Source organism: Garra rufa, chromosome 3 (assembly GCF_049309525.1).
Source record: "Garra rufa chromosome 3, GarRuf1.0, whole genome shotgun sequence".
In the NCBI taxonomy this organism is placed as follows: domain Eukaryota; kingdom Metazoa; phylum Chordata; class Actinopteri; order Cypriniformes; family Cyprinidae; genus Garra; species Garra rufa.
Genome location: NC_133363.1, coordinates 8,635,504 through 8,661,172, shown reverse-complemented (window position 1 = coordinate 8,661,172; position 25,669 = coordinate 8,635,504). Strand labels below are relative to the sequence as shown.

Genomic DNA, 25,669 nt, shown 5'->3' with positions numbered 1-25,669 from the left:
ATGTTTTGAGAATAAAGTCAAAATTAAGAGAATAAAGTCAAAATATTTCAACAAAGTCAAGGTTATTAGAATGAAGTCGAAATGTTTTGAGAATAAAGTCGAAATTAAGAGAATAAAGTCAAAATATTTCAATAAAGTCAAAGTTATTAGAATGAAGTCGAAATGTTTTGAGAATAAAGTCGAAATTAAGAGAATAAAGTCAAAATATTTCAACAAAGTCAAGGTTATTAGAATGAAGTCGAAATGTTTCGAGAATAAAGTCGAAATTAAGAGAATAAAGTCAAAATATTTCAACAAAGTCAAGGTTATTAGAATGAAGTCGAAATGTTTCGAGAATAAAGTCGAAATTAAGAGAATAAAGTCAAAATATTTCAACAAAGTCAAGGTTATTAGAATGAAGTCGAAATGTTTCGAGAATAAATTCGCAATATTTCAACAAAGTCAAAGTTATTAGACTGAAGTCGAAATGTTTCGAGAATAAAGTCGAAATTACGAGAATAAATTCAAAATATTTCAACAAAGTCAAGGTTATTAGAATGAAGTCGAAATGTTTTGAGAATAAAGTCGAAATATTTCAACAAAGTCAGTTATTAGAATGAAGTCGAAATGTTTCGAGAATAAATTCGCAATATTTCAACTAAGTCAAAGTTATTAGACTGAAGTCGAAATGTTTCGAGAATAAAGTCGAAATATTTCAACAATAAAGTCAAGGTTATTAGAATGAAGTCGAAATGTTTCGAGAATAAATTCGCAATATTTCAACTAAGTCAAAGTTATTAGACTGAAGTCGAAATGTTTCGAGAATAAAGTCGAAATATTTCAACAATAAAGTCAAGGTTATTAGAATGAAGTCGAAATGTTTTGAGAATAAAGTCGAAATTAAGAGAATAAAGTCGAAATATTTCGACAATAAAGTCAAAATTATTATAATGAAGTCGAAATGTTTAGAGTGTAAAGTCGAAATATTCTTAGAATAAAGTCGAAATGTTTCGAGAATAAAGTCAAAATATTACGACAATAAAGTCAAAATATTTCAACAATAAAGTCAAAATTATTATAATGAAGTTGAAATGTTTAGAGTATAAAGTCGAAATTAAGAGAATAAAGTCGAAATATTTCGACAATAAAGTCAAAATTATTATAATGAAGTCGAAATGTTTAGAGTATAAAGTCAAAATATTACGACAATAAAGTCAAAATATTTCAACAATATAGTCAAGGTTATTAGAATAAAGTCGAAATGTTTCGAGAATAAAGTCGAAATTAAGAGAATAAAGTCGAAATATTTCGACAATAAAGTCAAAATTATTATAATAAAGTCTAAATGTTTAGAGAATAAATTCAAAATTATGAGATATTTTGAATACTACGACAGCATTTTAGTGCCACATAAAAAAAAGATTGGGGGATTAAAGTCAAATATTTCGAGAATAAAGCCAAAATATTACGAAAATTAAGTCAAAATATTTCTAAAATAAATTTGAAATTAGGAGAATAAACTCAAAATAATTAAAGAATAAAGTCACAATTGCGAGAATAAATTCTAATTTACAAGAATAAACTTGAAATATTTAGAGAATAAAGTCGAAATATTACGAAAAGTAAAAATATTTTGAGAATAGTCGAAATATTTCGACAATGAAGTCAAAGTTATTAGAATAAAGTGTAAATGTTTTGAGAATAAAGTCAAAATTACGAGAATAAAGTCAAAGTGTTTTGAGAATAAAGTCAAAATTTTTCAGAAATAAAGTCAAAATATTTTAAGAATAAAGTCAAAATACGAGAGTTAATTTGTAGCAGTTACGAGATTAAAGTTAGAATATTTTGATGGTATATTCTAGCATTTTTTGCATGCAAATTGCCCAGATTGGGAGCACCATTTAAAAAAAATGTAAAATGCAAATCATACATGCAATATTGACCAACATGAACACAATATTACATTTTGTAACAATTTGGTACATTCAGTTCAAACCTGATTTGTGACCCACTTAACATTGCAGTTGTGTTTATGAGTGATTTATGATTGCAATTATATTTATAAGCAATAAAAAGATAATAAAAACAAGAATTACTAGGAGTAGGGCTTGTAAACTAAGACCGGTGTGCCTTGTTTGAAAACAGTACATTATGTCGTAACATTGTGAGTTTGGTTGTTGTTCAATCGGTCGAAACATGGTTTGTTTTTAATCCACACAATCTCCAGACTCCAGATTGACTCTGGCTCCATTTTTGTAGAAAATGAAAATTTATCCTGGTTCGAATCTCTTTGTCTCACCATACAGTATCTCTCTCTTCATCAGGAGCAGAGTACATTGTCCTCAGCATCCAGTGAGACAGAACGAACCGCTATGGACCTTGCAGCAGAGCAGTTGCGTTCTTGGCCCGGTCTGAGCAAAGAGAAGCAACTGGAGCTGGTGAAGAATGAAGAGAGCACAGTGTTCAGCCAGGCCATCCACTACGCCAGTCTGATGGTCTATCTGCTCGTACCGCTGGACACTAGCAAAAACAAACTCCTGCGCTCCACGCCCGCAGCTGACTGGGAGAGCGGCAGCAACAGCATCCTCTCAAACAGGCAAGAGTCTTCCTTCTACAATGCCTTGCAGAATATGTTATTTACATTTACATTTATGCATTTGGCAGATGCTTTTATCCAAAGTGACATACGTTTCATTCAAGGTACACATTTTGTCAGTTTTGCTTTCCTTGAGAAACAAAGCCATGATGGTATTGGCATTGTTAGTGTCATGCTCTACTGAAAAAATTCCAGAATTAAAATTTCCTGATAATTTACTCACGCCCATGTCATCCAAGATGTTTATGTCTTTCTTTCTTCAGTTGAAAAGAAATTTAGTTTTTTTTGAGGAAAACATTCCAGGATTTTTTTTCCATATAGTGGACTTCAGTGGCAGTGGTCCAAATAGCAGTTTCAATGCAAAAGGGCCGTACATGAACCCAGCTGAGGAATAAGGATCTTATCCAGCAAAACAATCTTTTTTGGCCTTTCTCTCTCTCTCTCTCTCTCTCTCTCTCTCTCTCTCTCTCTCTCTCTCTCTCTCTCTCTCTCTCTATATATATATATATATATATATATATATATATATATATATATACAGTATCTCACAAATGTGAGTACACCCCTCACACTTCGGCAACTATTTTAGTATATCTTCTCAAGGGAAAATGCTATAGAAATTTAACTTGGATATATTTTAGAGTAGTCAGTGTGCAACTTTGTGTAGCAGTATAGATTTATTGTCCCCTGAAAATTACTCAACATACAGCCATTAATGTCAAAATTATTGTGGCATATTGCATTGCATTGAAGTCCCCTACAACAGGTTTAAAAGCATCTAAAATCAGAAAACATTGTGATTTTCTCCAAATATACATTTAATATTAGAATCATTTTGCAATGGTTCTGAGATTAAAGTCACTCACAAAACACTAATGGTGCCCGAGTGCCAACGTGACTAACTGATAAAACAATACAGTTTGTAAACCAAAATATGTCTACATTTAAACAAAGTAATTAGAACGACGATAATCTACATTAATCGACACATTCTTAGGAAATAGTGAGTTCACAGCAAATTATCAGAACTATTTTATAAGACTATTTTAACTAGAATCCTAAAGCTGCATTAGGTATACATCACATATTAGCACAAAAAACTTGATTTTTTGAGCACTCAATGGAAAATGTACACATAACGTATTAATCATGCTTACAGGTTGTGTTTCGCTAAATAAAGACGCTTGTTGGTCTAAATAAACAAGGTACGGACTTATCTTTCATGGACGAGCGTTTAATGAATCCCCCATTGAACTTGCAAACATTAGAGAAGCAGTCCTCAGTAAAATGATGAGTACACAACAAAAGGTTCGAATTTTATTGCTGTGGTGTCATGGAAAAAATACATTTTAACCACTGATTCTTCACATTATCATCTTTCGGCAATAAAAAAAACGTGCTTTCACAGCGTCTCCTCATCTTACTGTAAACACATTAACTAGCAGAAGTGTTTGGAGGCAGGTCAGACTGTTCATATTTTGCGGGCGGGCGATATCTTTATCATGCACTTTTTTGATGAACAACTTTGCAGACTATGCTATGTTATAAACTGCAAAAAATATTTATTTGTCGAAAACCCATATGACCTGCTCTTTCATTTCTTTTCGGCTGAAGAAAGAAAAACATGAACATCTTGGATGACATTAGGGCAAGTAGATTATCAGGAAAGAACTAAACCTGTAAGTATGCTTCCTGCGCACTCTTTTGCCTTACAATTGACCTCTACCTGCAAATGATTAAAATATCTTCCACATTTTCTCCACATAACATCCCCTAATTTAATGGATCATTGTGCAAGTTTTAAATCTGCAGTTAGAGTGAAATTGCATAAATTAGGAAATATTTCAGTGTCCACATTAGGAAGTCCAAATCACTACAACAAACCACTCAGACACTGATTAATAAAGGTCGTCACTCAAAATTCTCTGTGCGATCAAGGAGAACCCACATAGAGGTCATTGATCACGGATGAAGGAGATTTAGTACGGTGTCATTGCTCAAAAGCATACAGGTAAAAGAAATTTAGAGTTAGAGTTAAATGAGTAATAGTAACTCATGATAGAAGAGATGTGGCAGAATATTTTGTGCTCAAATAAGTTATGCGTGTTTGGATGTGGCTGACTTATTCAGTCCCTGGAGAAACTTAGCTAGACCACTGAAATCAATTACGACGTCTTTAAAAGTGGAGTTTGTGAAAAAGAAAAATGTGTGGCACTCTTTGAAAATCGTTAAACCAGTTTCATTTAAGATAATCCTGGTAGAAAAGTTAGCCAAAGTGTTTAAATCAGAGCTGATTCTGCCAAAAGTGATTCTTTAAAACTATGCAAACAGCATATTTCAAGCACAATTTGTTTTATAACATTACATAATAATTTGAAAACAATTCAAATCCGTTTCATTGCATTGAAATAAAAATGTCACATAGAAGCAAAATTTCAATGTGTCATTTGCAGTCCTGTAAAGCCAGGACTAAACACTTTTGCAGGTCACTGGTGCTGCGGTACATCTGGCGAACATCACATCAGTTAAAATGGAAAAGACGCACAGCAGGGGCTGACGGTTATCCTTTCACCTTGGTTACGAAACACGTTCCAATATAAATCATCTTGATTGTTTCTCAGCGTCTTCAACAGAAAACTATACAGTTGCCTTTGTCAGTGAGCAAAAGCGTAAATAGAAGTAGCCGGTGTACTTCCTCAAGAGACCTATCCAGTTATACACCACATCCTTCTCAGCCCCTCCGGTAGCCCAGGTGCTGCTCTGCTTCAACAGAACGATGAAATGAATTGGCCGTTTGTAGAGGAAGTGCTCAGCCATAACCCAAAAAAGATGGAGGGATGGGGACGTAGAGCTTTGTAGTAATAACAATAATATGTGTGAGTTTTGGGAGGCTTCATAGTCCAAATGGGCGATTTTCGGCCAAATGCACCTCTCCAAAGTTGATCTTTCCCTCCTCATGTCTTTTTCTCTTCCTCTCAGAATTTTTTCAAAGCCAATAACTGCACACTTAGAGTTTTAAGTGCTCGTCTCAGATGTTGTGTGTTTTCTTTTCCCTCTTTATGTTTAATTGGTGGTGTTTGATATGGCAGGCAAATTATTACTTTTGCTTGCTCCTAGGATTAGGGGATTTTGTAAATGACTCCCCAAATGATGTCTTTTGTTGAGACGGATGCTATTACTTTTCTAAGCAATCATACTTATCATTTTCACCTGCCAAACAATAAAATAAGGAAAAGTCGCTTAAGGCAGGGGTTCCCAAATCTTTTTTGTTAGCCAGACTGCTGAGACATAATACTTAAAGTACTCTGAGATTAGAATTTAATGTTTTAATAATTTAGCAACACATTGGCAGTGTTCTCTAAAAATAATATTAATATTTATTTATTAGTAATAGCAGTTTTTTTTTTATTGTAATTATAAAAATAAAGACAAATTTATTACTGTTGTAAATTGCAAATGTACAGTAAAATAAAAACATGAATATTTGATATTTATAATAAACAAATTCAGACTATACAGTTATGTAAATTTTACATTTAATATAATACATTTTTATCAACTCACAAATTCCCTGCAGTTTTCTTATTAACTCCTGTTTGGCAAAACAAGCTTTAAGGCCCTTATACATTACATTTTTTTATTATTATTAAACATTTTTAACATCTCCTCCGTTAAACAAACTGTCATGGATAACACTTTATAATACCTTGTATATAATAACTCATTAATAAATCATTAACAAACATTATATAATTTTTAAAAGATCAACAAACATTCTAATCTTAACAGATCATTAGTTAATATATATTTGAATAGCTAAAAAAAATTTGATAATGTGCTTGTTAATGTTTACTAACAAACTTATTTAACATTGCCTAATCATCAACTATAGAATAATAATAACTGAATAATTAAAAAAGGTAATTGTGACTCTTTATCTCGCAATTCTGACTTTTTTTCTCAGAATTGCATGATAAAAACTTGCAGTTGCAAGTTATAAAGTCAGAACTGCAAGATATAAACTCACAATTTTGACTTTTTTTCTTAGAATTGTGTAAAATAAACTTGCATTTTCAAGTTAAGTCTAAATTGTAATATGTAAACTCTTCTTGGAACAATTCTGAGAACATTTTAGTCTTTTTTTCACCTTAAAGTTTGACTTGATAACTCAAAATTGCGAGTTTATATCTCACAATTCTGAGAAAAAAGTCAGGATCATTGTATAATTTCTGTTAGATTTATAAAAGAAATGCGTGAGCACATACATCGAAAGTTTAATGACATTTATAAACATTAACTAATGATCCGCTAAGCATTATATAATGTTTGTTAATAATTTATTAATGAAGGTTTTAATCGTAAACCATGTGTCCAAATCATTTGAAGATTTTGAGGATTTAAATTTACTTAATGACCTGTTAAATATTAGATAATGTTTAATAAGTACATTAGTAAACATTAACAAGCACATTATATATTAACTAATACTCTGTTAAGCATTATATAATGTTTGTTAATGATTTATTAATGAAGGTTATCAATAAATGTTACCTAGTTATGTGTGCAATCCTTTCAAAGCATACTCTACCAATCATGACAGTATAAACGCGTTCGGCATCACTGTGCTGATCATGAAAATTTGCAACTGCATAGCAATTCCCTGGCAAGCATGTACAGTTTTGCAAGAATTAGAACATCTTAGATATTCTTAATAAAATTTAATAGACTTGTTCATAAAAAGCTGCAAAATTTGCAGTCATTTGGGAAAATCTGCTTTGCCTAGTTTTACCATACAATTGATGAATTACATCACTTTTCCACCAGCACAATGTGCACTAAGACCAGGAGATATCAGAGCCGTCCGTTTCCTAACCGTGGTATTTTAGACCAATTGTGTGCGACAGACTAAACAGACATTGAATTGTGATGGGTTGGTAAACCAATGTAGCAGAATTACATCAAAGCCTCTTTAAATAGCTGTGTGGTATTGGTTTTGTTTTGTTGAAGTCTGCAATATAATTAGTGTTGTGCAATAAACAGTATTGCAGGGAGTGTGGCCGAAAGCTTTGACACCGAGAGTGGATTCGAGGACTCTGAGACCAGCGATGTTGCCAACTCTGTGGGGAGATTCATCTCTCGTTTCATTGACAAAGTGTGCACAGAAAGTGGAGTGACGCAGGATCACATCAAGAGTCTGCATAGTATGATTCCAGGTAAAATACTATGTGCACACTCACAAATCACAGAGTATTCAAACTTTTATTAAAGGTCCCTGGACCACAAAACCAGTCGTAAGGTTTTTTTTTTTTTTTAATTGAGATTTATACATCATCTGAAAGCTGAATAAATAAGCTTTCCATTGATGTATGGTTTGTTAGGACAATGTTTGGTTGAGATACAACTATTTGAAAATCAGGAATCTGAGGGTGCAAAAAAAAAATCTAAACATTGAGAAAATCGCCTTTATAGTTGTCCAAATTAAGTTCTTAGAAATGCATAATACTAATCAAAAATTCAAAATATAAAATGTTTTGATACATTTACGGTAAGACATTCACAAAATATCTTCATGGAACATGATTATTACTTAATATCCTAATGATTTTGGCATAAAAGAAAATTTGTACAATGTATTTTTGGCTGTTGCTACAAATATACCTGGGCTGCTTATGACTGGTTTTGTGGTCCAGTCTCACATATACAGTCAAGCCCGAAATTATTCATACCCCTGGCAAATTCTGACTTAAAGTTATTTTTATTCAACCAGCAAGTTTTTTTTTGACCATAAATGACACAGGCTTCTCCCAAAAGATACATTTCAACAAAAAGTAGCATTTCCAAAATTATTCATGCCCTTTGTGAACTGTCACAGTCTATGGGAAAATCCAAAGTTCTATACCATTCCAAATAGTCCAAGCTGTTCTAAAGCATCCTAATTACCCTGATTCATTGGGAACAGCTGTTTTAATCAACTCAACAGGTGAAAAACAGAAGCTCTCTGCTGTTGGTTTGTGGACAATCAAGACAAAGGAGCTCACTGAGGACCTGAGGCATTTCAGCACGACAACGACCCAAAAACATAGCAAAAGTGCAAAACACATAGCAAAAAGGGTTACCAGTGACCCGGCCAGACTCCTGACTTAAATCCAATTGAGAATCTGTGGAGGGAGCTAAAGATCAGGGTGATGGAGACCCTCCAACCTAAAAGAGTTGGAGCTCATTGCTAAAGATGAATGGGCAAAAATACCAGTGGAGACAATTATAGGAAGTGTTTGATTGCTGTAATTGCCAATAAAAGGTTTTTCTATTGATTATTGAGAAGGGTATGAATAATTTCAGACATGTCACTTTTTGTTCAAATGTAAATAAAAAATATTACTCATCTTTTTCCACAATGATGCCTCTTGTACATATTCTTATTATCTTTTGGGAGAAGCCTGTGTCATTTCCGGTCACAAAACCTTGCTGGTTGAATAAAAATAACTTTTATGTCAGAATTTGCCAGGGGTATGAATAATTTTGGATATTTGTACAGGTATAAGGGTAGGTGTAGATTTTAAAAGGTTGTAAGTGCTTACCATTTTTGCTAGTTAAAGAGTTCACTCAAAAATGAAAATTTTGTCATTATTTACTCACCCTCATGTCGTATATATCAAGATATTTTTGATGAAATCCGAAAGATTGCTGACACTGCATAGACTGCAGCATAACTAACAAGTTCAAGGGTCAAAAAAGGTAGTGAGGACATTGATAAAATAGTCCATGTGACATCAGTGGTTCAACCATAATGTTATGAAGCTACAAGAATACTTTTTGTACCCAAAGACAACAAAAATAACAACTGTATTCAAAAATTTCTTCTATACCATGTCAGTTTTCAACTCACATTCATGAGAGTACCAAGATGCATTATGTAAATTTTCTTTGCGCTCAAAAAGTATTCTCAAAACATTTTGGTTGAACCACTTTGACATGGACTATTTCAATGATGTCCTTACTACCTTTCCTGGCCCTGCAGGGTCAGAAATCTTTCGGATTTCATCTAAAATATCTTAATTTGTGTTCCAAAGACAGGTGAGGGTGAGTAAGTAATGACAGAATTTTCATTTTTGAGTCAACTATACCTTTTATTTCAGTAGAAATGAATTTGTTACTTCACAAATATTACTTTTGTCACACTGCATTGAAAATAATTAATGTACAATTTGAAAAATGCAATTCGAAGTAGTTATACAGTAGATGGACTTTAGCGTCTCACTCTGAATGACTGTTCAAGATATTAAGCGGTTTTGGTAGGAAAATTAAACTGAAATGGATAGTACCGTGACCCTGTGTCCCACAAAGTTACCCGAATCAAGGTATTTATTTGTTTCTTCAGGTCTTGTGGCAATGCAGATGGAGACTTTAGAGGCGGTTCATAGAGAAAGCAGAAGACTGCCTCCCATTCAGAAGGTAAGACTTGTTTTCCGCTGGGGAAGGTTATTCCAAACCTTGTAATTCATTGGGTTTGTTGTGCTACCATTTTGGCAAAATTCTCAGTATAAGAGTTAAGAGTTTTGTTCTTTTGATGAATTGGTCAAAATGAGTCAAGAGTCAAAAGTTAATGAATTAAATCATTCTAAAAACTCTTCAACTGAAAGGAACAGTTCACCCAAAAAAAACACTACAGCTTTACACATCAGAACAGATTTGAAAAAATGCATTACAAAAAATGCATTACATTACTTGTATAACAATATCTGCTGTGAATGGGTGCCGTCAGAATCGTCCAAACAGCTGATAAAAACATCACAATAATCCAAAGTAATCCACATGACTCCAGTCCATCAATAATGTTTGGTGAAGTGAAAAGCTGCATGTTTTTATAATCCATCATTAAGAAGTAAGCTTTTTTTACTTCAAACCATTGCCTCCATAAGATTGTTTTCTCGAGGGAAAAAATGCAAGGTTCAAGTGTACAAGGTTCGTGAAACTTGCTAAAATGCGTCCAATGCGTCAAATCAAACCAATATCGTATTGTTTATAAAACCTTTGCAGTCAATACTGCCTGACTTCAATGAAAAACTTAAAGTCATTTGCAGTAAAACTGATGATAAATGGGGACACTTCTGAGATACTTCGGTTGAAGAGGGAATTCTGGGCTGGATAAAGTCCTAGTTTCTCTGCAGGACCAAGTTTGTTTTTCAGGAGAAAAAGAAACTATGGTAGATTGTTTATTAGTGTGCAAATTCAGGGAAATAACTGATGTAGATACCAACTGGCATCCCCAGTGTGAGGTGGACTGTTTCTCCATGCCGCAGATTTCCACATAACAAATACTTGTTGTAGTTCCCACTTTTTTTAAGTCTGCACTTTTTCAGTTCTTGTCACCCTTATGTGTCCAACTAATGAGCTAGATAATGACACCAGGACAGAACACGCTGTCTGGAAAGTGTAAAAAATGATGGGTTGTGGTAAACAGACGCCGCTTGAGTGTGATTACTGTGCCTAGAGCTAAACCTAATAAATGGTGCATACTCCATCATCAAGAAAATCGTTTGTTGTCTGTCAAAAAGCAGACCACGAGGACTTGGCTTTTTTTCTGGTGCAAACCGAATAACAGTGTAATCTTACATTTCTGTTTTGGTGAAAGCTAGTGAATGTAGTCATCTCCGGACCAAAGCATTTGCTCCTGGTCTTCAGCAGAATTTACATTAATGACAATGATTTTCTTCAGCCCAAGATCCTGAGGCCGGCCTTGCTGCCTGGAGAAGAGCTGGTGTCCGAGGGGCTACGGGTGGTTTTAGACCCTGATGGTCGAGAGGAGGCCACCGGGGGCCTTCTGGGAGGACCACACATCCTGCCAGCAGAGGGAGCACTATTCATTACCACTTACCGTATTGTTTTCAAAGGCACTCCTCACGACCCACTAGGTAAAGACAGTTTTGTGACTTTCCTTCTTGAATTTTGATGATTATACAACAGTTCAGTCAACTAATAATTAAAGAGTTAATTAACTAAAAAATGAAAATTACGCCATGATTTACTCACCCTCAAGCCATTCTAGGTGTATATGACTTTCTTCTTTCAGACGAATACAGTCTGAGTTATATTAAAAAATGCCCTGGCTCTTCCAAGCTTTATAATGGCAGTGAATGGCTGTTGAGATTTTAAAGTCCAACAAAGTGCATTTATTCATCTTAAAAAGTACTCCATACAGCTCCAGAGAGTTAATAAAGGCCTTCTGAAGCAAATTGATGTATTTGTGTAAGAAAAACATCCATATTTAAAACTTTACAAACTGTAATCTCTAGCTCAAGGCTATATAATTAGTTTCATTTGAGGGCCGGATTATCGAAGTGAATATTTGAAGGGGTCATCCCTCTTTATGGGGGGTATATAAAATAAGAAATCACAATTAAACAATTAAACGCATATTCAGCAGTACAATTAATTAATATTACCAACAGCAACATCTATAAAAGTTTAACATTTGCATTGTCTGTCAATTGATTTTAAAAAAATCGAATTAATCACACTTTCTGTAATTAATCATTATTAATTGCATATTAATATCTTTCTGTTGTCATAGTATCACGTTGGATATGTTTAATTAATTAGTTAAATGTTTAATGACATCTCTTTTTTTCAAGTCTCTTTATTATTAACAAAGGCAAGTATTTTTGATAACAATACTGCTGATAATGTCTCTTTTAAAATGCATCTTCCCCTTAATTTTAGCCATTAAATAGTTATTCAACATTACAGTAGGCCCTATAAGTGAAAAGTATATTTAACTCGGTATAACAGTATATATATTTAACTAGGCTTTGAGAAATGTAACAACATCTGATTGTGAACTTAAATCAATCTTCACATAAACTATAAATTGTATATGCATACTATATAGATTAATCTTTATTCAAGCTAGAAAAGTTAATCAGCGACTAGAACCATCAAGCGATTTCTCTCTTTATTTTTTGTGATTTACATCAGTGACAGACCTAAGCAGGTTTCACTTTAAAAGCAGCGCTGTCTCTTTAAAATCTGATGTGCATGATGCATCTGACTCACCCATTTTTCTCCTAATTCTTTACAATTATTTTGGACTTTGAACTCATTTAAGGTCATGTTTACAAGGTCACTCGCCAAAACCGTGCATTTTGACACAATTGTGTGTTTTTTTTTGTTATTTGAAGTGCTACCGGCCCACTTGTCTAAAGCACCACAGCGTATGCGGACAACCGAACGAGCAGACTTTCAAACTATACTGCATTTGATAAGCGTTATCGTTTTCATTCAGCGTATGTGCCATTTCGTGCCAGAAGTTATGATCGATAACACTGTCTTTATACTCATTTATTCTAGAGTTGTGGATCTTATTACCCTCTCAAGCGTTTGTTAACACTGCTGTCTATTGATGTTATGCTTTATAAAGTTTTAAATATGGATATTTTTCTTACACAAACGCATCAATTTGCTTCAGAAGGCCTTGTGGAGTACTTTTTAAGATGGATTTATACACTTTTTTTTGTTTCAAAATCTCAACACTCATTCACTGCCATTATAAAGTGTGGAAGAGCCAGGCCATTTTTTAATATAACAAATATAACATCTGAAAGAAGAAAGTCAGATACACTCAGGATGATTTAAGGGTGAGTAAATCATGGGGTAATTTTCATTTTTGGGTGAACTATCTCTTTATTATAAAGTGACATTTTAGACACAGTATTGACTGCTGAAAATACTTCCAAACAAGATTACAAAACAACAGCAATCCACAGAGGTGTATCATTACTGAATGATTCAGCATTTCTTAAATAATCAGATGAGTCAATGATTCAATGACTCATTCGTAAAGATGCTTCATTCTCGAATGAATCAGCTGTTTGAATGAATCTGTTGAAAGAATGACTCACTCACTAAGTCACCACCTACTGGTGGTTTAGTTTCATATTCAAAAGTGTCTTTGCATTTTTACCAACATTTCATGTTTGTATATTCAAAAAATGTAAAAGAAAACATTATATAGCATAACTATAGTTAGCAAGTAATTTTGTAGTGTAAATGCATTCATGCTACCTCTGAGCTTCATTGAACAGTGTGTAAATGCATCTAAATGCCACTTCAGATTCAGCTTCTGTGTTTCCTTTGCAGTGGATTTTGTTGATAACATCCCCGTAGTGTTTTATTATTCTAACTTAATGTACTGATCAAATTTAAGAATTTGACATGAAAAGCAAAAAATGCCCTGGAAATCATTCAATAGGCCAATTATCATATGCTTATTTAGGTAAGTAGGTAAGAGCTGATAAAACACTGAATAACATTTTTTGAATTACATTTACATCCCAAAAATTCATTTTTTTCTTTTCAGACAAGTAACATTGTTACTTATTTACCATGATGTTCTATGTATGTGTGTTTATATGTTTATCACTTCAAACCAACTTTATGACCTTTTTGAAAGTTTTGGTTACCTGGACATTAAATGGAGGAACAGAAACCTTTCAGGTTTCATTGGAAACAATTTAGTCTTTCAAAATCTTTTGGGTTTGGAACAAATAAGCACGAGTAAATATGACATAATTAGAATTTTTGGTTGGACTATCTCTTGCCGCCACAAGCCGCATCACATCAGGTTTGACGTCAAACCAAGTATGTACTAAATGCATTTAAATCTCTTTAATTAAATTCATACGGGTTTGCAACAACAAAGCACGAGTAGGTTGTGAAAGAACTTTGTTCGAAAGAATTTGGAGAGTTTACTGTTCTATGTTTACCCGCTGGGTTCATGCGTTTATGTTTGTGTCTGTGCAGTTGGCGAACAGGCGGTGATCAGGAGTTTTCCGGTATCTACTCTAACTAAGGAGAAAAAGATCACCATTCAGAACCAGCTACAGCAAAACATGCAGGAGGGGCTTCAGCTGAGATCTGCTTCTTTCCAGGTACTGACGCACAAAATACCCAGCCAGTAAATGGCTTCAATCTGAAAGTTGTTGTCCAGATATGTTGAATATTAAAGTTTTGGGATTGTGCATTAGTAAATAGTGTTTTTTGTTCATATATGTGACCCTGGACCACAAAACCAGTCTTAAGTCGCTGGGGTATATTTGTAGCAATAGCCAAAAATACATTGCATGGGTCAAAATTTTTGATTTTTCTTTTATGCCAAAAATCATTAAGAAATTAAGTAAAGTTCATGTTCCATGAAGGTTTTTTGTAAAATTCCTACTGTAAACATATCAAAATGTAATTTTTGATTTGTAATATGCATTGTTAAGAACCTAATTTGGACAACTTTAAAGGTGATTTTCTCAGTCTTTTTGATTTTTTTGCATCCTCAGATTTCTGATTTCAAATAGATGTATCTCGGCCAAATATTGTCCTATCCTAACAAACCATACATCAATAGAAAGCTTATTTATTGAGCTTTCATATGATGTATAAATCTCAGTTTTGTCAAATTTAACCTTATGACTGGTTTTGTGGTCCAGGGTCACATCTGAAATTTCAAAAGTTATGTCACTGGATCATAGCAGACATAACGTTAGGTTTAAGAGGTTCATTTTAAGTGGTTAGCTTTCCCTGTCATCTCCATATTGCTTTGAACCTACAACGTCTCTGTTGTGCCTCACCATCACTCTTTTTATCAGAAAGTGAATTAGATTTCAGTGAACCAGATGCAATCTGTAATAAAACACTTTTTATTAGAGCACTTATTTAGACTAAGTAAAAAAATCCTCTTTAGGAACAACTTGATTAAACTGATGTTTGCTGAAGAGGAATGTGCACGTCTCAGACGTCTCTCTCTGTTTGACTCGTTATCACGAAGGCTCTTCATGGATGAGGACAGAGCAAGAGAAGCACATGTTGTGTTCTTCACTATGCATGGACTATAGGGCCATAAAGATTTTATGGCTCATTCCTATCGTTTTACTAACTTAAGCTGTAAAATCAGGCCCTGTATGGAAGCGAGGGTCATTTGTGCTGGTCTGCCCATGTGTGGCTGCCAACAGTTGGTGTCTGGGGTACATTATCAGGATCTCATTAAGACCTGCAGTCTGCGCGAGAGATCGGGTCAGACCCCTGAGGAGCAGAGATAGAGGAGTGCTGGGGAGGTGGAGAGGGGATATGGGGTCACGCAGACAAACGTTTGTGCGGCCAAACCTCATTTTGGAATGTTCTCCCCAGAAAAGTGGGAAAAGATCTTGTTCCATGCTGCTCTCCAGCTCAGAGCACTTCTGCAAGTCATTTCTCTTGCCCCCAAAAATTTCTAATGATTATTTGCAGATTTTCTTGTTACATGAAGGTATGGCGGTTCTATCCTAAACTGTTAGCTAAATCCCTCTGACTGCATGTCCTGTTTTGTTTTAGTTAATTAAGGTGGCGTTTGATGAGGAGGTGAGCTCAGAGATGGTGGAGATCTTCAGGAAACACCTGCAACGGATACGCTGCCCACCATCCATCTTCAGCACCTTTGCCTTCGCAGCAGGACAGACAGCCCCGCAGCTCATATTACCCAAGCAGAAAGAGAGAAACACAGGTCTCCGGTCAGTGCAATGTTTTATAGGAATGTAAAAATATCACAATCTCTCGATATGAAGTCCACAATACAATATTTATTGTGAAATTTAAAAAAAAAAAACTTAAGGGAGTAGTTCACTTTCAGAACAAAAATTTACAGAAGCTGTACTCACCCCCTTGTCATCCAGGATGTTCATGTCTTTCTTTCTTCAGTCATAAGGAAATAGTTTTTTGAGGAAAACATTTCAGGATTTCTCTCCATATAGTGGACTTCTCTGGTGCCCCCGAGTTTGAACTTCCAAAATGCAGCTTCAAAGGGCTCTAAACGATCACAGCCGAGGAAAGAAGGGTCTTATCTAGCAAAACATAAAAAATTACTATACATATTAACTATATATAAAATTAACCATGGTTTTACTATAGTAAAAGTGCAGTATACTTTATAATACATTAGTAAAAATACTTTGCATGTGCTTCACTTTAAGTTTGACAATTTTTTATTAGTATATTTTTATTTATCAGTTTCTCTTTTTTTAGAATTTGAAATAGAAGACATTGTTCGATAAGTAAGTGTCTGATTGAAGTCCTTGAAAATCAAAAAGTAGTGTTTGAAAAGGCCTTGAAAGTCCTGGAATTTCTTTTTATAGTATCTGTACTTCACACAAAGCTATCGTATGGCTTCAGCAGACTCAGAATACCACACGCACGTCATATGGACTACTTTAATGATATTTTTCTGTCATATTTGGAGCTTGACCCCATCCACTTTCATTATATGTAAAAGAGTGGCCAAGATGTTGTTAAATTCTCCTTTCGTGTTCCATGGAAGAAAGTAAGTCATAAAGCTTTGGAACAACACGAGGGTGAGCAAATAATGACTGAATTTTGGGTGTATTGTTCAATTAAATGAAAATCTGTTTCTTGTAGAACACTATCGAAGTCCATTGTGAAAGGGGCTAAAAGGGCAGGCAAGATTACGATGGGCCGCCAAACCACTCTGAAGAAAAACGAAAAGGGCAGTCGCATGACGTGGCACGAGGATGATGACATCTCCAGTAAGTACAGGTCGCAATGTTAGAAAAATGTACTGTCAGTAGTAATGGTCATTTAATTGCTTGATATTGATGTTTCAGTCTCAGATGATGGTGAGCCCCCTGCCAGCAGCACACTGAAGGCGTCAGAGAAGTCCACTATGGAGCAGTTAGTGGAGCGAGCCTGTTTTCGTGACTACCAGAGGATGGGCCTGGGTACCATTAGCTCTAATTCCACACGGTCTAAAAGCGGAGAGCAGTTCCGTGTCACAGCAGTCAACAGGCTGTACTCATTGTGTCGCAGGCAAGAAGCAACCCAACACCTAGACTTTGTTTTGCAATCTCTCAGCTAGAACGCCTGAGTCTTTTTCGAAATGGTGATAATATTTGTCTTTTACAGTTACCCAGGTCTCCTGGTGGTGCCTCAAACTGTGCAAGACAGCAGTCTCCATAAGGTTTCCCGCTGCTACCGGCACAACCGTCTGCCGGTCGTGTGTTGGAAACACCCTCGCACCAAAGCGGTTTTACTCCGTTCAGGTGGTTTTCACAGCAAGAGCGTGGTTGGACTTTTCAAGTCTCAGAATCCTTCTTCAGCAGGTATGTTTGTGCAGCTAAATATTGCGATATGATGATTTTTGATCGTGAACGATTAAAATGTCTACACCATCTGCTTTTGAAAACATATCGTAGTATCATGCTACAGCTTGCCTCTGTCTTAATATACTGTACAACAGGACATACATTCACTCATGGGACACTGCACTTATATCACAAAAGTACATTATTTGCATGTCTAAGGCTACGTTTACATTAATCCGGATACATTTGAAAACGGAGTTTTCATTTTAAAACGCTCTCCGTCCACACTAGCGTTTCCAAGCGTTTTCCAAAAGTTTCTCATCCACACTGAAACGTAGGAAAACATCAAATTCGCCTTACTGCGCATGCGTAAAGCCTCCAAAATTATACAGACGTAATAAGTTTTCACGCAATTCTTCTGGCGGGATAATTTACGGAAATATCTCATTATCCACTGACGCGTCTATATCACGCTCATTCATATTTGATCTGAAAAGCAGTTGTCGTCATGTTTTGCAGGACAGCAACTGTGAGTAAATTTTCCGTCATCATTTTAGGACTGTAATTTGAAGAGTGTACAAGGTAAATCTCTTTAGCAGCAGTGTGTGAATAGCACAGGCACAATTACTGGTGTAAACATAGATATCTATTGGTACAATATGCGTCACATGATTATAAATATGCGTCATCATTTTCAAAAGCCTCCGTTTTCACAGTCCACACTACAACGCGAAAACGGCGTTTTCTAATTTATCCACTTTGGCCGGAGTTTTTAGAAATAATCGTTTTCTGTGATAAAAACGGGTTTTTTGTGTAAATGAGAGGCCAAACCGCAGGGAAATATCTGCGTTTTCCCTTCGTGTAAACGGGGCCTAAAGTCTTGATGGTAAATAACTTTATTTCGTTCACCTGAAGCACGTGCTAAAGCCTGTCAAATATCGCCTGATTACTGGACTAAGCTATCTTTGGCATCTGATTCACTAATACTGTCAAAACCACACAAGTATTACATGTGAACACAGTTGGTTATGTCTAAAGTGAAAATAAACAGTTGAGAGAAAAACGGACGCGGTCCTGTAAATTAGATGTGTGCAGCTCTTAAAGCGACAGAACTAAACATGTTGCCGATTGTTATTAAAGGAGAACTCCGGTGTGATTTTGACCTGAAGTGTATTGAATCATGATACCGAGTGTGAACGTACCTTGCATATCTCATCTTGGTTTGTGTCCAGCTGTCCGAAATCTGGGGTCAGTTAGCCGATGCTCACAACAGGTTGTCAATGAAAGTCAACAGGGCATCAAAGAAGCCATGTAAATAAATCACTGTTTTACGCCATTTACGAGGCACAAAGTAGCTCCACGCTTCATTGGTAGACTTCCAAGGGCCCTGACATTTAAAACGAGACATTGAGAACTCAGAAAAAGCACCGGTAGTTTATTTACAAGAAGATTTGTACAGACAGTACCTGGAAAAGAGAATCCGGTCGCCGCCATCCTGAACTTAGTCACGATAAATCGAGTGTCGAGCACCAATGAATTTATCAGGTTATCAGTGTATCAGGTTGTAGTTTCCTTCGTGCTCGACACTCGACTTATCGTGACTACATTTAAGATGGCGGCGACCAGTCTGTTCCTGGTGGAAGATGTCTGTATAAATCTTCTTGTAAATAAACTACCGGTGCTTTTTCTGAGTTCTCAATGTCTCGTTTTAAATGTCAGGGCCCTTGGAAGTCTACCAATGAAGTGTGGAGCTATTTTGTGCCTCGTAAATGGCGTAAAACAGTGATTTATTTACATGGCTTCTTCGATGCCCTATTGGCTCTCATTGACAACTTGTTGTGAGCATCGGCTAACTGACCCCAGATTTCGGACAGCAGGACACAAACCGAGATGAAATATGCAAGGTACGTTCACACTCGGTATCATGATTCAATACACTTTAGGTCAATATTACACCGGAGTTCTCCTTTAAAGGGGCAGTTCACCAAACAAATTACTCACTCACTTGTTGTCCTCTGTTAATTTTTTCTTGTGCTAAACACAAAAGAATTAACTTTGATACTTTGACTTTGATAGTGGGGGGGGGAAATACTGTTGAAGTAACTGGGGACCAAGCAACTGTGTGGTTACCCACAATCTTCAAACTAAGGTTTATGTTCAACATTTTTTATGTAAAAAAAAATGATGACAGAATTGTCATTTTTGGGTGATGGTAGACTAATAATAAAGAATTACTCACTTCTCTTGACTGTAGAACTTTAATACAGTTGCTTTAAAGTGCCCCTATTATGCCTTTTCAAATATGATATTTCATGTAGTGTGTCATGTAGCTGTATGTGAACATAAACTATCTGCAAAGTTGTGACGCCGACAGTGCACTATAAATGAAGTTTTTGTCTAACAAAAAAAAGAGTCGGCTCACATTCGCCTAAACGAGTCGTCAGCAATTCGAATCTTTTTTCTGTAACGGCCACACGTCACGAGCTACACATTTGCGTAATGTCCGCCCACGTTCAATTTCGCGAACAACTTGCCCGCCCACAAACAGTAGGCCTACCATTTTCACGTGGATTAACGTTACATCATGTCAAGAAGACGCCCTGCGAGGGAATTTGTTTTATATGCCCTTCCGAAAGATGAAACTACCAAGAATGAGTGGTTAACATTAATTTTTTCAACACCTCAGCAGTCCAATGCCAATCTTGTGTTGTGTTCGCGTCATTTTACTGATGACTGTTTTTCCAATCTTGGGGAGTAACGTTACAACGCGAGATTCACCAAACGCTTGGTTTTAAAAAATGGATCAGTGCCCAGTTTATTTGGACCGGCTTGCTCCTCTGAACTTCTACCTGTAAGTATGATTAATAATTGATGATTGTATTTTCTAGCGATCGTTCAAAATACGTCTTTGTGTACGTTATGGTGTGTAACAACCCCGCACATGTCTTGGTAACCGGCTAACTTGCGTTTCTGTAGTTCTGTTGTTCAGCTGTGAGTGCAATGTAGTCTAAAAATTGTGATTGATGCAGCTTGACTGTCTGTCTGCCTTATTAGTTTAAGTAATGATAATGATAAACGATGGCTTAACGCAGTGTTATGGGTTGTACGTTACAGTGTTGAAGTTCACAACGTAGAGGTGTGCCCGGTTCGCTTACAAAAGCAAATTGCAAGCACTTCCCACAGTTATAATATGACACCCACTGAGAAACGTCCTGCTCCAGTCGTGCTTGCAAAACAGTTTCTTGTCGATGTGCCACTTCAACCGTTTCATCGTCAGACTCCGGCTCGAATTGATAGGGTAAAATCGAGGCTATCTTTTCTACGCATTAACAGGTCTCCACAGCTGTCATTCAGTTATGCCAATGGGCGTTTCGTTTTGCGCTGAAGCGGTAGACCAATCCAAAAGGACTGCACCATCTGACCAATCACAGCAGTGAGGGCTCACTGAAAGGAGGGGTTTAGAGAGACTGATTCTTCGAACTGCTTCACACGAGTCGTTTACGAATCATTTAGAAACGGGGTAAAATTAAATCTAATTTTTGAGAAAACTAAAGTGTTTTTTGAACTTGCATACATGTAAACCTGTTTTAAGAGACTATTACAACAATATTAACTACCTTTAACATGGCATAATAGGGGCACTTTAATAAGAGTCTATGCATAATGTGTTTTTTTTTATATTTGTTAATTCAATTTCTTGAATGCTACTGCTAAATACACCCACTGTACCTATAAATTATTAAGTTTGTTTTATTTGTATATTATGTGTATTTGTAGCATGTAGCCTATCTTTGTTCTTATTTTTTAATAACAAATATTACAAAATGACAAAGATTTTTAGCTTTGCTTATTTTTGGCGTAAACATCTGTCATTCTTTTTATGTTATATTGTGTTACCTTGTAAGGCTTTGAAACAGGGAAATTAGTTTGGCTGTTCTGCTCAGACAACTTGCAAAATAGTAAAACCAACATGACAAAGAATCGTGATAAAACCGTGAATCGCGATATTTCTGAAAAAAATCGTGATATGATACTTTTGCCATATCGCCCACCCCTACTAAATATGCATATTACGTCAAGGAGTCTTGGGGAAGGTTTAAATAGTTTAAATGGTTAGTCTCAGCCCTAGACAACTGCTCACAGGCTGTTCACTGACTACCTTATGGATGTTGCAAACAACACTGGATAGTGATTCCTTAATCTGGCAAGCGCTAATCTTGATTGGATGACTTCATGCAACTTTCGAGAATATGAGAACATGTTTACGAGAATATGAGGTTTTTGTTTACAAAGTGCTAGTTTCATACAACAAGCACTTTTCAGAATGAAATAATCTCTGGATTCGACAAAGGTAGCCAGACTTTTCCTAGGAACTACTGCAACAATATTTATATACCTTTCGTGGCTGTCTATTGATTTACGAAAAACTCACTCTTAAATGAAATGCAAAGGAAACAAACTGTGGTGGGTCATTTTTTAATGTCTGAGTCAGTGTCTTCCTGTCGTAGGTGGTTTTTGGAAAGAAGAACCTGCCCTGTGGACCAGACCTTTGGTCATTTAGTCCTGTTCTCAACATTTTTGACAGAATGCCCCTGATTGTTCAACTACATATTGGTGCCATAAGATATTTCCTCTAGGATTTCTGTTGTATGACAAGGCTGCGTGTTTTCAAAACACATTTTTATTAACACAAACTGTGAGATATATATTGATATATTTAATTAAATGTGATTCTATACCATTTTTCTGTTTTCAAATCTTGCATTTATTTGATAGGACATAAATCAAAAATAACTGCTTTCTGTTTGAATATATTTTAACATGTAACTTATTCCTGTGATTAAAGCTAAACTTTCAGCATTACGCCACTATTCAGTGTCACATGATCTTTCAGAAATCATTTAATATGCTGATTTGTTGTTCAAGAAATAATCATTATTATTATTAGTATTATTATTATCAATATTTATAACAGTTGAGTCATTTTTTTCAGGATTCTTGGATGAATAGAAAGATCCAAAGATTAGCATTTATCTGGCATAAAATGCTTTTGTAACATTATACACTATACCATTCAAAATCTTAGAGTCTGTTCTTCTGAACTCTCTATTCATCAAAGAAACCTGAAAAAAATCTGTTCAGCTGTTTTTAACATAATAATGGTAATAATAAATGTTTTTTGAGCAGCAAATCAGAATATTAAAATTATTCTGAAATCACAGGAATAAAATACATTAAAAATTATTCAAATAAAAAAGTTATTTTAAATAGTAAAAATATTTCAAAATTGTACAGTTTTTGCTGTACTTTGGATCAAATAAATGCAGGCTTGGTGAGCAGAAGAGATAAAAAAAAAAAAGTAAAATCTTACTGTTCAAAAACTTTTGACTGGTAGTGTATGTTTTGTATGTCCTCTAAAACGAATAATTGTTATTGCAGAGGAAAAATTGTCAATCTCACATTTTTTTCTGAAATTAATTGCAATTGATCTATACTATATATACCTTCTCATTCTATTTTCCAGTTGATTCTACAACTAAATAAACTCTTCTCGTCAAGAAAAAAAGAGACAAGAAGCCATTTTAATGCTGTTAAACTGGAAAAATAAAGAGACAAGAAGCAGTTTTAACACTGTTAAACTGGAAAAAAAAATAATCTCCTGCGTTAATGCGCTAATTTTGACACTATTCTGTTTACATCTTGATTTTATGTGTGCAAGTTTGTTTTTATGTAAGTTTTAATTCTTTTTAAAATGCAATATAATTAAATGTATCCTGTTGTCTGGCTATGTAATATTTCAAAGAAGTTGTCTAGAGAAAAACGACTGTTCTAATGATGCTCTCTTGCTGTTTCCAGCTCCGACCTCCTCAGAGACCTCCAGCAGTCTGGAACAAGAGAAATACCTGCAGGCCATCCTCAGCTCCATCCCCATCTACTTCAAACCCAACGGCAGCAACACTCTCACCAACCGTTCCCTCATCGGCTTGTCCCCAGGTACTGCATGGACATCAGGTGCATCCTTTACTCGAAGCCTGATTCTTCACTTTCTTGTTTAGACTTGTTTTTGCCCCTTTTTGTGTTCTTCAAGGCTCTTATCTCCTCCTGGTTTCCTCTTGGTTGCACAAAATGTTATTTATGTTTTGGGCTGATTTCCAAAGGAACTGGAGCACAATTGTGTGGTTATGTAAGGGAGAGCAGGACATGTCGAGGTCACCTCCCATCCATCTTTCTCCTTGCACTCACTGCTCTCCACAGCCGTACTGCATATGGCTTAGACCACACAGATCCTGCCCCGTCAGCTATGCAGCGTCGCCACCATAATGTTACATTTATCCCCACCTGCTGGATAAAAAAACAGCAAATGGCTCATCTTGTTTCTGATAGTGGCAGCTTTAAGTTCTCTCAATTCAAAACAGACCTTCGGGGCTTGATAGCCGAGATGGGTTACAACAAGAGACCAGACCGGAATCTGACTTGGGCGTTGTTGTCTCCTTAAAACATTTACTGTGTAATTGGACCATGAAAATGATCTTTTGCTGCATGTGAGCCACGCCAGAATCAATAAGCTAGATTGATCCATACTAATCCATGTTTGTTATGGCCTGCAAAAGTGGGTTTCGGAGTTGAGTTGAGATGTTTACTAACTACAAGCATTTATGTCTAATGTGTTTGGTTCCAAAACCTAGTGAGTTGCCTATCTAGAATGGCATCATAGCCATTGTTAAAACAAAAAGGCTTTACCAAACAGCAAGTCAGTAAACGTGCAAACAAAGCTTATGGATTATGCTTCTTAGATGGTAATTATGAAATTAGGTGAAAGTCAGTTGAGGACTGATGAATAGGTGACTTCCAGAGCAAAAAAATACAGATAATGTAATCACCCCATTGTCATCCAAGATGTTCATGTCTTTCTAAACGACACCAGCCGAGCAATAAGGGTCTTATCTAGCAAAACAACATTTTCTAAAAAAAATAATAATAATTTCTATACTTTTGAAACCTCAAATGCTTGTCTTGTCTAGCTCTGCCATGCACATGCGTGCTCTGTACAGTCGCTGTTTTTGCAGTAAAGGTCATTGGATCTTTGCACATTCACTTTGTAAACATTGGGTCAGTACTTCTGGAGCAATGTAGGACGAAAAAAATGAGATTGGAGTTTTTCGACATACCGGAACCGGAATGCACGCAGAGCTAGACAAGACAAGCATTTGAGGTTAAAACGTATATATATTTGTAGGGATGCACCGAAATGAAAATTCTTGGCTGAAGCCGAACAAAATTAAACACTTGGGCCAAAGGGCGATTACCGAACATGTTTTTTTTGTTTTTGTCCATTTTTTTTTTTCACCATTGCATAAATTAAATAGCCAATATTAGCTTTTTTTTACAGTTTTGTCTTGTTTTTTTGTTTGTTTTTTTTACTTAACACTGAAAATTTTTAACATTCTAGTAGACATTATAGTCTACCAACAAAGCACAATTTAACTTAAAATTAATAAGTTGGTAGAATAATATTCTTTTGCCATTATTAAGACCACCTTCTTGAATCAGGCATGTGTTTTTAATGTACAAATAAATGCAGCCTTGCTGAGCAAAGCGGAAATATAAATAAATTTATTAATAGAGCTGTTGTAATAATTGTTATCATTATTTTTGTCTTTTTATTTTATTTTACAGAACAACAGTAAAATTACAATACTAACATATATGAATGTTGACTTTAATTTTGACGGAAACCTGCAAGATAGCCCTTAGTACTACTTTTTGCTGACAGCAGCAGATTTATGAATGATTCTTATTACGCAGATTTCTCTCTCGCGCTTTGGACTTTGAACCCTGGCAAACGAGTTTGTGCAGCGCTGTCAGAATAAATAAAGTTTGTGTGTGTATTAGACAACATAACATTCGGTAGTTTATTTACTAATGGTTTAAGGCTATTTCGTGATTTCAGTCCTCATACAGTAACCAGCAACTACCA

General features: G+C 35.4%; 1 protein-coding gene across 1 annotated transcript in view; it reads left to right on the top strand.

The window, feature by feature from the left end:
• The window catches only part of LOC141330903 (myotubularin-related protein 13-like), a 122,069-nt gene that overhangs the window by 65,178 nt on the left and 31,222 nt on the right, over positions 1–25,669 (top strand). Inside the window, exons 15-24 of the mRNA XM_073835699.1 lie at positions 2,304–2,575; positions 7,616–7,788; positions 9,954–10,027; positions 11,292–11,487; positions 14,375–14,502; positions 15,932–16,107; positions 17,009–17,136; positions 17,215–17,416; positions 17,513–17,709; positions 23,548–23,685. Of these exons, the coding sequence (XP_073691800.1) occupies positions 2,304–2,575; positions 7,616–7,788; positions 9,954–10,027; positions 11,292–11,487; positions 14,375–14,502; positions 15,932–16,107; positions 17,009–17,136; positions 17,215–17,416; positions 17,513–17,709; positions 23,548–23,685 (1,684 nt within the window). The remainder of the gene's footprint in view (positions 1–2,303; positions 2,576–7,615; positions 7,789–9,953; positions 10,028–11,291; positions 11,488–14,374; positions 14,503–15,931; positions 16,108–17,008; positions 17,137–17,214; positions 17,417–17,512; positions 17,710–23,547; positions 23,686–25,669) is intronic.